The sequence below is a fragment of the Mytilus trossulus genome, chromosome 14, assembly GCF_036588685.1.
Source record: "Mytilus trossulus isolate FHL-02 chromosome 14, PNRI_Mtr1.1.1.hap1, whole genome shotgun sequence".
NCBI lineage: Eukaryota > Metazoa > Mollusca > Bivalvia > Mytilida > Mytilidae > Mytilus > Mytilus trossulus.
In genome coordinates this window covers 28,874,563-28,889,245 of record NC_086386.1, presented here as the reverse complement: position 1 = coordinate 28,889,245, position 14,683 = coordinate 28,874,563, and the positions used below count along the sequence as shown (strand labels likewise).

The 14,683-nt window shown below is 33.2% G+C and overlaps 1 protein-coding gene across 1 annotated transcript in view; it reads right to left on the bottom strand.

The window, feature by feature from the left end:
- LOC134697643 (cytosolic phospholipase A2-like) overlaps positions 1–14,683 on the bottom strand; it is a 204,509-nt gene that overhangs the window by 50,055 nt on the left and 139,771 nt on the right. Inside the window, exon 10 of the mRNA XM_063559926.1 lies at positions 6,847–7,063. Within this exon, the coding sequence (XP_063415996.1) occupies positions 6,847–7,063 (217 nt within the window). The remainder of the gene's footprint in view (positions 1–6,846; positions 7,064–14,683) is intronic.

Sequence of the window (14,683 nt, the reverse complement as noted above, 5' to 3'; positions counted from 1 at the left end):
AAATTCATAGAAGGTAGTAATAAAATAATAGATGATAATGTTCCAAGCAAAATCACTAAATCTAAGTACACCAACCCTTGGGAAAATAGGGATATGGACCATTTATGTAAAAAAACAACGTAAAGCTTACAACAAAGCTAAAAAAACTGGTAAACAAGAACATAAAGATAAATATAAAAAGTTAATAGCTACTCCTCAAAGAGAAATAAGAAGAGCCAAGAGCACGTACATGCAAGAAATAATTAGCGCCCAGTTAGGAGAAAAACCTAAATCTTTCTGGCAATTTATAAAAAGCAAAAAAACAGAAACATCTGGAGTGTCACCTTTAAGAGGAAAGGATGGTTTATTATATAGTGAGCCGAATACACAAGCTAACATTCTAAATGAACAATTTAAAAATACTTTTACTACCGAAGATACATCCTCCATGCAAAATAAAGGTACAAGCCCCCACCCCACTATGCCAGACATATTTATTAGTAATAATGGCTTATTAAAGTTACTAAAAAACTTAAATCCACACAAAGTCACTGGCCCTGATAATCTGCCAGCATATTTTTTACATAATTTTGCAGAAGAATTGTCTCCATTTTTGACATTATTTTTCCAAAAATCTATTGATACTGGTAAAATCCCAAATGATTGGAAGCAGGTTAATGTTGTACCAATATTTAAAAAAGGTGACAAGCATAACGCAATTAATTACAGACCATGCAGTTTTATTAACTGCAATATGTTGCAAAATTTAAGAACACATTTTAACAAGCAACATTAGGAAACACCTTACAATTAATAACATATTAAATGATAGTCAACACGGGTTTGGAAGTAAAAGGTCTTGTGAGACCCAACTGATCATCAGCATACAAGATCTTGCACAATCATTGGGATATGGTAACCAAATAGATGTCATACTTTTAAATTTTTCAAAAGCTTTCGATAAAGTCCCCCATAAAAGATTAGCCCAGAAATTAGAATTTTATGGTATTAGAATTCAAAATTAAAATTGGATAAAGGATTTTTTAGCTGACAGGCAACATCAAGTACTATTAAACGGTGTAAATCAACAAAATTAGCTGTTGATTCTGGTGTCCCTCAGGGAGCAGTTTTAGGCCCAACATTATTTTTACTTTTTATACATGACCTCCCCGAACATGTAACTTGCAATGCAAGACTTTTTTGCAGATGACTGTTTATTGTATAGAAATGTAAATAATAGTTCTGATGCACAATCACTTCAAAAAGATTTATCTAGTTTAGTAAAATGGGAAGAGGATTGGCAAATGAATTTTAATCCTGAAAAGTGTTATGTAATTCATATTTCTAAAAAAAGTAAACCTTCCACTTTTGATTATATATTACACAATCATATTTTAGAAGCAGTAAAAGACAGTAAATATTTAGGCGTAACTATAAGTCATGATCTTGATTGGGGAATACATATACATAATATACTTGTAAGGCAAATAAAACCTTAGGTTTTCTCCGTAGGAATTTGAAAAACTGCACACGTAAGGTTAAAACCTTACGAACACATCACTTGTCCGTCCAGTCGTCGAATACTCTTCCCCTGTCTGGGATCCGTACAAAAAACAACACATCACTCAGGTTGAGCAGGTACAGCGTAAGGCAGCCAGGTTTGTCTTCAATGATTATAAAGACAGATCACCTGGAGCTGTTTCAGATTTAATTAAAACATTGGAATGGGAAAATTTAGAAATAAGAAGGAAAAAGGTTAGATTAACTATACTGTATAAAATAAATTGGGGGTTAGTTGAAGTTCCTAAGGACAATTTAACAATATATGATAGACGCACTAGGGGGAAACATAAATTTAGGCAAATATCAACAAATTAAAATTTCTATAAATTTTCATTTTATCCGCGCACTATTTCGGACTGGAACTCACTACCTGAAGCAATAGGTATGTCTGACACCCTGAAACCTTCAAAAGTGGCATATCCACTAAAAAGCCACTGTACATAATGTATATATGTTATTGATAACGATTTTTTTGTTATATTATTTTTAAATTAAGTCCATATGTACATAGCACACAAGTTCCGGGAATTTTTACACTCCTACCTAGGAGTCTACTCCCGTATTCGGAAGAAGAAGGAGACCACTGGACCTGCAGACTATGACAGCATTGGTAGTACTGTAACGCATCTCGTTATGACGACGACGTTACTACCCGTGATCATATCAACACAGGATTTTCATTGTACGATCTTTTCTTGGGAAATCGCATGTGGCATATTAATTACGAGAATGGTATTAAATCTAAATTCAGTTTTTGATGTGTATTTGAAAAATTCTCAATATCATTCTTAATAACTACTAAATGCATATAAAACATGTAAAAGCATAACTGTGGTTCGTATTAATTTAACCAGACTATTCAAATACAAATGTTAAAATTCAAAATTCATGTAAAATTTATTTTGTGTATAATATATATAAACACGAAACAAATTTTAAATGAGTTTAGTATTAAAATATTCTATACACAAAACAAATTTTACATGAATTAAGTATTCTAACATTCGTATCTTAATAGCCCGGTTCAAGATTCTGTCCTTAATTGAGGTAAATTATATGTGCCCTAACATCACTGAAAAGACATACATTGTCGAAATCCGGATATGGTGTACAAAGTTTTGCACCTCATTATAGTGGTTTACCATCTTACCGAAAGTTTACTCCTTTCTGTTTGATTTATAATTAATATAAAGATCTATTTTGTCACATCTTTTGATCAATTTATATGCCAATCGTTAATGGCAGTCAGCAGGGTATAAGAAGTAAAAACACAAAAATACTGAACTCCGAGGAAAATTCAAAAAGGAAAATCAAAAATCAAAAGGCAAAATCAAAAGTCCAAACTCATCAAACGAATGGATAACAACAGTCATATTCCTGACTTGGTACAGTTGTGTTCGACCTGTAAGTCAAATGCGTTTTGTTTAAATATACTTTTTTCACTTTTTTGTCTTCTGAAAAATGTTGTTTGTGCTGTATTTAGACTCTTCTACGACGAAATTTGTTTTACATGCACACGTGTAAAAATTGCGGTTTTTATCAATCGCAATCATAGGTTTGAACGTAGTTTTCAATTAAGACTTGTTTATATTTTTATATCCCACGCAACGGGTTGCGAAGGGTATAATGTTTTTGACCCGTGCGTCCATCTGTCCGTCCGTCCGTCAGTCCGTCAGTCCTGTTTCTTGTCATCGCAACTCCTCTCAAACCACAAAACCAAATTTCACGAAACCTTTTCAGATATTGAGGACATACTATGTAGTTGTGCATATTGACGGGAAATTGCGATTCAATTTTTTTTCTAGGAGTTACGTCCCTTTGAACTTATATACTTTAATGTACTACTGCAAAAGTTTGTCATCGCAACTCCTCTCAAACCACACAACCGAATTTCACGAAACCTTTTCAGATATTAAGGACATACTATGTAGTTGTGCATATCGACGGGAAATTGCGATTCAATTTTTTTTCTAGGAGTTACGCCCCTTTGAACTTATGTACTTTAATGTACTACTGCAACAGTTTGTGATCGCAACTCCTCTCAAACCACACAACAGAATTTCACGATACCTTTTCAGGTAATAAGGACATACTATGTAGTTGTGCATTTCGACGGGAAATTGCGATTCAAATTTTTTTCTAGGAGTAACGCCCCTTTGAACTTATTTACTTTAATGTACTACTGCAACAGTTTGTCATCGCAACTCCTCTCAAACCACACAACAGAATTTCACGAAACCTTTTCAGATAATAAGGACATACTATGTAGTTGTGCATATCGACAGGAAATTATGATTCATTTTTTTTCTTATACAATTTTTTTTCTTGCACTTATTTAATTTCTCCAATGACAATGTGGGGACGTGGGGTATGTGAGCGCGCTTACTAAGGTTCTTTAATTTCGTTTGGGCTTGTATCATATTCTCCTCCGGTTTATATGATTCGTTCATCCTGTATTGAAGCTTAAAACTCAAGAGTCAATCTTAAATTGAGGGTAAATCATATGGCCTTCCAAATACCGTTTCGATCCTTAACATCACGGAAGAGACATTTATTGTCGAAATCCGGATCAGGTGTCATCTTTGCCACAAGTTTATTGTTTTCTATTTGGTACTACTATCAAAGTTATATTGAGATACATTTTGTTACATCTTGTGATCAATTTTATTTGGCAATTGTCAATGACAGTCAGCAGGGTTAAAGAACATCAGTTGTTCGACGAATAATTGTATTCTTGAAAATTGTTACAAAGACCAGGTACAGAATCAATGTAATAACAGAAATAGTTGGATTTATCAACTGAAGTATTTATTGTTTAATTTGGGTTTGAATGACTTCTGGTATAACCAAGATAATTTAGTTGTAAATGACACTCTTAAGTATTTTATCAAAACTAGAATATTTGATCAAGCTAATCAATATTTGAATCAACTATGGGATGACTCGCCAAAGTGTTTTTTATATAAATACTGTGTAAATAATGTTCGTTTACAATTTTACCTTACTAAACATGTGAATTTTAGAGTGTATCTAACGAGAAGAAGATTGTCTTCACATAACTTATTTGTTGAAACAGGACGATATCACGGTGTTAATAGATCAGAACGAAAATGCACTCTCTGTACTTTAAATACAATTGAAGACGAGTTTCATTTCATTTTACAGTGTGATTGTTATAATGCAATTAGGAGACAGTATATTAAGCCATATTATTATAAGCGTCCATCGTCATTTAAGCTTATACAGTTGTTGAGCACAGAAAATGTAAAAGACATATGTAACCTTTGTAAATTTCTTTTCCATGCATTTAAACATAGAACAGACATGTTATAAGTTACCAATACTTACTACAGACTATTATTCTTCTCGGATGTATTCATTTCTCAGTTATATATGTTTTATGTATTTATTTATGATATATTGTATTTGCATATATATTATATTTGCACTGATGAGCATCATTTGCTCAAAGTAATAAAAGAATTGAATTGAATTGACCTGTTAGTCAAATGCGTTATTTTTAAATATACTTTTTCACTTTTTTGGTGTTTTGAAAAATTGAGGGTAAATTATATGACCTTCCAAATACCGTTTCGATCCCAAACATCACCGAAGAAACATTTATGGTCGAAATCAACTTTTTTGTAACTTCAAGTTAGATGGCGTATTCGTGCTGGTTTTTTTTGGTTTTTTCTTTGGGAGGCAATTGGTTGGTCATCCTTGAATTGAAGAACGTACTACTTTTAGTTTCGCTACAATCTATGATATTTTTTTAATTCTATTGTACGTAACACCCTTTTCAGACTCCAGATAACGCCCCTAAAGGTAAAAATAGATTTGAACTGTGTAGTATATCTGAGGTAGTTAATGCACACCTCAGCTGTGCATTATTCATATAGCACAGTAAGAACAAAAAGATGTTACCCATGACATGAGTTAATTCTCTTTATATTCACATATAGTTACTAATGTTGAGTCTTTAAGAAATGATTGATTTGCATACTATAAATAAAGTATTTCAGTGGTCATACAGGTAATAAAACGATATAGTACCTATACTGTTTAAGATGACCCCCACATCATATTGTGTGACGTTACGCGCGATGTTCGGTGTAGTTGGCAAGATGCAAGTCCAAAATATATAACTTTGTGATATCATATGCATAGCTATTGTACATATTTAACAAAAATGTTTTTTTTAAATAAAAAAAATCAATAAAAATAATTGTTAAAACTAAGTTTTATGCTGCATGCGACACGCTTCGTTAAAAAAAACGGCTATGTTTAGGCTGTCCCGCGTAACATATTTTATTTATTGTAACCACTAAACTATGATTTTTGTCTAAACTATTAAATATTTTGAAAAACTGTTTTTTACATTATTTGACAGAAAGGTTCCTTCAGTCTTTTATGCATTTTATCATGACGTTATTATGACGTCATAGAAAAAAAAGTGTTCCATACTACCAGGGCAAATATGTTCCACGGGGAATAAAAATTGGATCATTCCAGATTTGAGAATCAAAAAACATTTATCTAAAATGAAAAAAAGGTTAGTTATCAAAAGTACCAGGATTATAATTTTATACGCCAGACGCGCGTTTCGTCTAAATAAGACTCATCAGTGACGCTTAGATCAAAATAGTTAAAAAGCCAAAACAAATACAAAGTTGAGGAGCATTGAGGACCCAAAATTCCAAAAAGTTTGCCAGATACGGCTAAGGTAATCTACTCCTGGGGTAAGAAAATCCTTAGTTTTTCGAAAAATTCAAAGTTTTGTAAACAGAAAATTTATAAAAATGACCATATAATTGTATTTGTTTTTACTACATCAATGTTAATTTGTTTTAATTTTATGAATTTGAAGACAACTATCCCGAAAAATGATATATGGTAATTTATGAGCTTACAAAGTTGTCGCACCGCCATTTATTTCAGTAAAAAAAGGAATTCAACTGAAATTTACGTCAATCGTTCGCTTATCAGAGCTCATGCTTATAATGGTAAAATTTTATGATTTTTTAAAATGTTATTTTTCTTAATTTTTCAAAAATCTTAAACACATAAATTTTCAATAAGTATGATAAGTAGTTAAAAAGTACCGACGATTTTGCGGAGTCTTACAATAATGTCGCACTGGCTTAAACACAACGTTTCAGTCGAAGTTTTGGTTAGAACGTTACGAAATATTCGCGACGTTGTGTTATGCTTACATGTACGAACATCGCGCGTAACGTCTATTCACCTTCAATTCAACACGAGCGCCAGCAGTAGTGCTGCCTTTGCTAACAGTTCTAATAATACCTCTTTCAGCAAAATATCACCAATTACATTTCCAAATACATTTGTAGCAGTTCTATATTTTCCAGTGTGATAAAACTGTGAGATACCAACGATTGCCAATGACCTTGGCACTACTTGTAGTTCTTGCAATACACCGTTGACACTATTTTTTATAGTTTTCGCAACATCTACTGGATCTATGTTACACCAGCGTGATGTATATAACGTGGAAATATACCTAAAAATACAAATTATATAAGATCTTCAAAATAACAAAACATATTTTAAATAATGTAATTTGCGTGTTTGTCTATAAAGTGAAGCTATGAAACATAATGTAGATTTTAATGATTTGTCTGATGATGATGAATTTGTTTATTTATTTAAAAACATTAATTGTTATGATATGGTTGCCAAAACCTGCTTTTATATTTTAAGTAGAAGAAATACCTTTTTATATTCTTAAAATGAAATTATTTTAATTATCGTATGTATTTTAACTAGTTTTATATAGAAATTGTTTTACAGTCTCTCATAATTCTTTATAGAATGGTACTTGTATTTCATATTTGTGTATTGACTGTTTTATATTGTGTTCCTATTTTAAAGATTGATTACTTATCCCTAGCCTTAAACACAACTAAAATACAAAAAAAATAAAAATTGATTAGTACGTAATTTGATCGCGTTTTCATTGAATACATCAAATTGGTTGGTTTACCTTTATGCTAATTATCAAACTTGTATTATAGTTATTTGTACAACAAGCGAACGTGACTAATTTTATAAATGACACTAGAACACACCCGTGATATCGCAGGTCCGTTACTGAATTAAGGTATATAACTATGCGCAAGCCTTATTTTAGTATTAGTATTGTCATCTGATAAAGTCATGCCGATTATAAGATACACAGTTTTTCTCTGCTTTCAAATCTTTCTGTTTGAACCCGACGAACTGGAACTTATCAATTATTGGTAATATTAATTATTTGGAAAACAAACGGTCCTGGAATGGAGTATTTTTTAATCAACAACATTGTCCTATATTAGTTATAAATAAAGATGAATTCTTTGATTCGCTGTTTTACGTCATGTATGCCCACTAACAAATTGAAAACTGTTCCTTGTTATCTTAGAAAGTCTTACTGATTAAAATACTACAATAGGTAGCTATTTGACAATTTAGTAGTGTCAACCCTGTGATTATGACCCGTGTATATAGCATATTTACCCTGAATACACCGTTTGGTGGTGCGCCTGTCAGATGCGGAACGTACAGATAAGGTAATAGGTAACAGGTGAATATACTATTGGTATTGGTATCGAACTCGATCCGGAACTTCTTAATTATTGGCAATATTAATTACGTGGAAAACAAAAGGGCCTGGAGTGGTGTAATTTTCAATCTACACCTTTGTACTATATTAGTGATATATAAAGTTGAATTCTTTGATTCGTCGTTTTTACGTGATGACGGCTGAAAAATTGGACTTCGTAATTTTAGTATTATAGATACGTTATATATTCAACGGAACCAGATGGTATAGAAATATTAAGAAGAGGAGCGAAAGATACCAGAGTGACAGTTTAACTCATTGATTGAAAACGGCATGGCTAAAGATTTAAGAGATACACAGACAAATAAAAGTACACAAGACACACACCATAGATATGATTTGATTGCCAATAAGACAACTATCCGCCAGATAAGCATAGCCACAATAAATTAAAAAAAAAAATGGAAAAGGAATTAGAACTGCAGTAAGATAAGACATGCATTTCTTAATTTTAAACGGTTTGAAATTTCATCAAATTTTGTTTATTAAAAAAAAAATCAAAACCGACTACTATATTTGAGCAATGATAAAATAAATAAGAATAAACAGTTAAGTGGACGTATTCCCAGGGCTAACAGAGTGAATAAGTAAAATTCTATAATTTGTGTCGACCATCCGTTTGTACATGCGCAAATTACATAATGATCGTTAGCATAATACAATAATGACATTTACCACATCAACATTTAACGAATTGACACGTTACAAGTTACAAAACATCAATATACAAATTGAGAATTTACAAATAAAATGTTTTGAAATCACTCAGTTACAAGTTACAAATTGAGAGTTTACAATTTAAGATTTTTGAAATTACAAAGACACAAAATAGACTCATGAAAGATTCCAGGATGAATTGTATAGTTACGCCAGACGCGCGTTTCGTCTACAAAAGACTCATCAGTGACGCTCAGTGAAGAGCATTGATAACCAAAGTTACTACACGTTTTGCCAACTACAGCTTAGGTAATCTATTCCTGAGTTAGAAAGCGTTAGTATTTCAAAAATTCAATTGTTTCGTAAACAGTTAATTTATGAATATGACCATATCAAAGATAATTCATGCCAGCCCAAAAAGTGCTGACTACTGGGATAGTGACACAAGTTACCAAATGAAAATTGAATTAAGATGTTTCACCCCATCAACTGCAAGCTTACTCTAATAACTGTTGTAGGCAATCTGAACGATCAAACGGTACCAGAGAGAAACCCTGAACACCACGTAGTGCCTCATATCGACAACCATCGTCTGCAGACAAGACCATGAATATAGATGACAACACAAGACCTCATCACGCACGTGCAGTGATAGACTACACTACTTAAACCGGGAAACCATGACTATTTCATTGCCCAAATTTGAACCCTTTTGAGTATATGGGACATACTTAGTAGTCTTGTACTCGTGAGGGTATTCATAATCCCGCTAAACTAATTACATAAGCTTGGGATAAGGAATTACACAGACTCCGGCAACGCCAAATTCAATGCTTGATTCCAGTGATTCGTCCGAACGATGGTAACTCTCAATATTGAATATCATGTTTATTGTAACTGTTTTGTGTCACTTTCTAGTCAAAATTGATTGTGCTTTTGAACTTTTCTTCATATACTAGATGTATTCAAAGTTTAAAGTTTAAAACTGGATAAAGGACTTTCTAAGCAGTAGCACCCAGTCAGTTGTTATAGCAGGACATACATCATCTCCTTTAGATGTAATTTCAGGAGTTCCACAAGGGACAGTCTTAGGTCCACTACTATTCCTGACATATATCAATGACATGCCAGATTGTACATCTTCAGATGTAAGGTTGTTTGCGGACGATAGCCTGGTGTACAGAAAAAATAGAAATCCTGATGATGCTGCAACTCTACAGAGAGACCTCACTGCTTTGGAAGAGTGGGAACACAAGTGGCAGATGTGTTTCCATTAAGCAAAGTGCACAGTCATGAGGATATCTAACAAACGCAACACCCTGCAAACAGCATATACCTTGCACGGACACCAACTAGAAGTTGTTGATAGCGGAAAGTACCTTAAAATTACCATTAGTCAAGACCTACAGTGGAATAAGCACATTAACAACACCACAGCGAAAGCAACTAGGAACCTCGGTTTTCTCCGCAGAAACCTGGGCCGATGCAAACCATCTGTTATAAAAACACAGCTTATTGTGCACTCATCAGACCATCGATTGAGTACGCTGCCACAGTATGGGACCCCCATCAAACCACCCTGATCAAAGACATCGACCGGGTACAGCGTAAAGCAGCACGATTTGTCTACAACCAGTACACAGACGCTTCCCCAGGATGCGTCACTGGACTATTAGACCAACTCCAGTGGGATCCCCTACAGTATAGACGAATTAAACAGCGACTCGTCTTATGCTACACGATACAGAACCAACTAGTGGAGATCCAACTAGTGGAGATACACATAGCTATCTACTACACATCTGGGGACAACAGAACAAGGGGTGGCCACAGACGTAGACAGATAACAGCTACTAAGGAAGTATTCAACAACTCCTTCTTCCCACGCTCTATTATAAGAGACTGGAACCTTCTGCCATACACAGTAGCAGCTGCGCCAACACTCGAGGAGTTCAGGGCCACATTAGCCGGTGTGCCATGGACTCATATGCATCCTAACTAGACATCAGCTTACCAAATTGTACAGTGTATACAGTTTTAATTATTTTGTTAATATTTACTTTTAATCAATGGAGAAGCCTCCTGGTTTACCGAGCTGGGTTAGTAAAACACTCAAATATGAGATCAACTCCTTAACGGAAGAAGAAGAAGAAGAACACATTACCATTTTTGTACAAATGGAATCATTTTGTTTCACAACATGTTTAGATAATTAAATGTATTAGTATTTTCCACCCTTTTATTTTATTTATATCATTGGTCTTGTCAGCACCATAATTGACTGAGAAACATATTTTTTTGCCAAATATAATAATATATCTTGATATATAAAGGCAACAGTAGTATACCGCTGTTCAAAACTCATAAATCCATGGACAAATAACAAAATCGGGGTAACAAACTAAAACCGAGGGAAACGCATTAAATATAAGAGGAGAACAACGACACAACACCGAAACGCAACACACACAGAAACGGACCAAGCATCAGACAAAACACCACGAGAATAACAAATATAAGATCAAAATCAAATACATGAATTTGGGATAGACAAGTACCGTGCCACGTCTTATCTCAATATCTCAAAAATAAGAGAAAACACAAACGACTCAACGTTAAATGCAACACACACAGAAACGAACAATAATATAACAATGGCCATCTTCCTGACTTGGTACAGGACACTTTTACAGGGGAATAAAAGTGGTGGGTTGAACCTGGTTTTGTGGCATGCCAAACCTCGCACTTTAATGGCATTGCGCTGTTCAAAACTCATAAATCCATAAACAAATAACAAAATATTTGTATTTGATTGATAAATCTAGGATATGCAATATTTTTTTTCTAGGTATTTATATATACAAATATCTGTTCATTTTTATTTCATTATCAATTTTCGTTTTAACGTATAAATAGTAGCGTGCAAAACACTGAAGACTTACTAGTAGAATCACTTTTCTCGGGGTTTGCAGGGGAGATATTTGTGTTACCTTACTTGTTCTCTTATTTATTCTTGACCGCGTATACCTTCAGTGTCTGTTGATGTAATCAAAGCCAATAATATTAAATGTGTTTTTTAAACAGTGATAGCAAAAATCATTGATATGATTAAATATTTCAGTCCTTTCAAAGTATGAATTTATCAAAGGTACCAGGATTATAATTTAGTACGCCAGACGCGCGTTTCGTCTATATAAGACTCATCAGTGACGCTCATATCAAAATATTTATATAGCAAAACAAGTACAAAGTTGAAGAGCATTGAGGATCCAAAATTCCAAAAGGTTGGGCAAAATACGGCTAAGGTAATCTATGCCTGGGATAAGAAAATTCTTAGTTTTTCGAAAAATTCAAAGTTTTGTAACAGGAAATTTATTAAAATGACCACATTATTGATATTCATGTCAACTCCGTAGTGTTGACTACTGGGCTGGTGATACCCTCGGAGACGAAACGTCCAGCAGTGGCATCGGCATAGTTATCAAAGGTATCAGAATTATAATTTAGTAAGACATGTCCATTTAAACGAAGTCTGATTGATCTACAGCTCCCTCAAGTTTTGCAATATTTGAAGATGATCTTCATTAAATTAGACCTCAAAATAGTCATCTAATGAGAATAAATATTTCACAAATCATGATGAATTCCATTGAGCACAAAAACTAATACAAATCAGATTTCATTCGTTTTGGATATTGAAAAATGCATTACTTTTTTTGGCAGAAATAAATAGAACAGTTATAATTTATATGATTTGAATTTGATGCACGTATTTCAGATTTACACTACACAAAATATCATGAAATATGTGTTGTCCTAGTTTAAGGAATGAGAAACACTTTTTTTTTTTTTTTTTTTAGCGAATTACACCCCTTTCAAATATAGGATCCGCCCCTAAATGTAAGATTACTTTTTACCTGTGCATTATATCTGAGGTAGTTAATGCACACATATGGTCTTCAATATCCTGATTAAAGCACAGTAAGAACAAAAAGATTTTGACTATTTTATGTGTTAAGTGTTTTGAATACACCATGCATGACTTTATATATATATTCTCTTACTCTGTCCGTCTATCTGTCCGTCCTTGCCATTGAGTTTTAGTTTGGAAATGCTTTGACCAAATGTTTCTATTGTTGGCTTGTGAGCTTATATTTATAAATGAGATTTCAGCTGTATTTGGCAAAAAATTTTGGAATTTTGGTCCTCAATGCTCTTCAACTTCGTACTTTATTAAGGCTTTTTAACTTTATTTGGATTCGAGTGTCACTGATGGGTCTTTTGTAGACGAAACGCGCGTCTGGTGAAAATACAAAACGTAACCCTGATTTCTATGATGAGTTTATTTTCAAATTGACTCTCTCGCTGTTGGGAAGAAAATTGTGAGAGTAATTGCGTTAGGAAATTGAGAATTTTGCCAATTTCAAATGGTAATGGAAACTATATTGCCAGAACCATACTTTAAATAATCATGTGGACCTTGACAAATGCTAGCTAGAATTGCTTTAGCAAAACACCATAAAACCATCATTAGTGAGTAACTTTTCATGATTAATTATGATTTCCAGATTGATAACTCTGAATAAAACCAGACCAAATGCTGTATTAGAAAGTAAATTTACTAATACATGTATATCGAATAAAGGCAACAGTAGTATACATTTTGTAACGCTGTTCAAAACTCGTAAATCTATGAACAAAAAACAAAATCTGGGTAACAAACTAAAACTTAGGGAAACGCATTAAATATAAGAGGGGAATAACGACACAACATTAAAATGTAACACACACAGAAACGGACTAAGCATTAGACAAAATCCGATGAAAATAACAAGTATAACATCAAAACCAAATACATGAATTTGGGATTCACACTCAAATATAAGAGAAAACAAACGACACAACGGAAACACAAGGTTAAAATGTTACACACACAGAAACGAACTATGATATAACAATGGCCATTTTCCAGACTTGGTACAGGACATTTTTATAGAAAAAAATGGTGGGTTGAACCTGGTTTTGTGGCATGCCAAACCTCGCACTTTAATGGCAATGTTAAATATAACACTAAAATGACAACATAATATTACAGGACTACAATACAAATAAAGAGGAGAACGTATTAGACAAAGAAACACATGAATAATAGATAACAAAAGGTATCAGGTTTAAAATTCAATACGCCAAAAACGCGCCTCGTCCACACAAGACTTACCAGTGACGCCTTGATATAAAAGTTCGAAAGTAAAAAATGGTTCAAAGTTGTACAGCACTGAGGATCAAAAGTTGAAAAAGGTTGTGCCAAATACGGCTAGGGTTTTCTGCTTTGGATAAGAACATGTTTATTATTTGGAACAATTTATGCTATTGAAAACAGTAAATTTTATCAAATGAATATAAAAGATATTCATGATAAAACTGACGTGTTAACTTATTACAGAAATCAACACTCGGATACATATTACAAAGACCAACAAAGAAAATAGACACACTAGACTTAGTCCAGACCTCAACGCAAAAAGTCATAAAAATGACGTCACATACGAAGTGGCGAAAAGACACAAAAATAACGTCACATTTGAATTTCTGAAACAGCACAAAAATGACGTCACATAAACTATATCTCAAAAATAAGATAGAATTAGGATTTATTTGAGATTATAATTGAACTAAATACTGATATGTTACATTTAAACACAATGCACATTGCAATACGTATTAATAGCAATCAAACATTGAAGGAATTCTAAACGGCAAGTCCCTAAACAAAAGTTAAAATAAAAAGCTCTAACACATAAAACGAATGAATAACAAATGTCATGTAATCCTGACTTGGTACAGGCATATTCTTATGTAGAA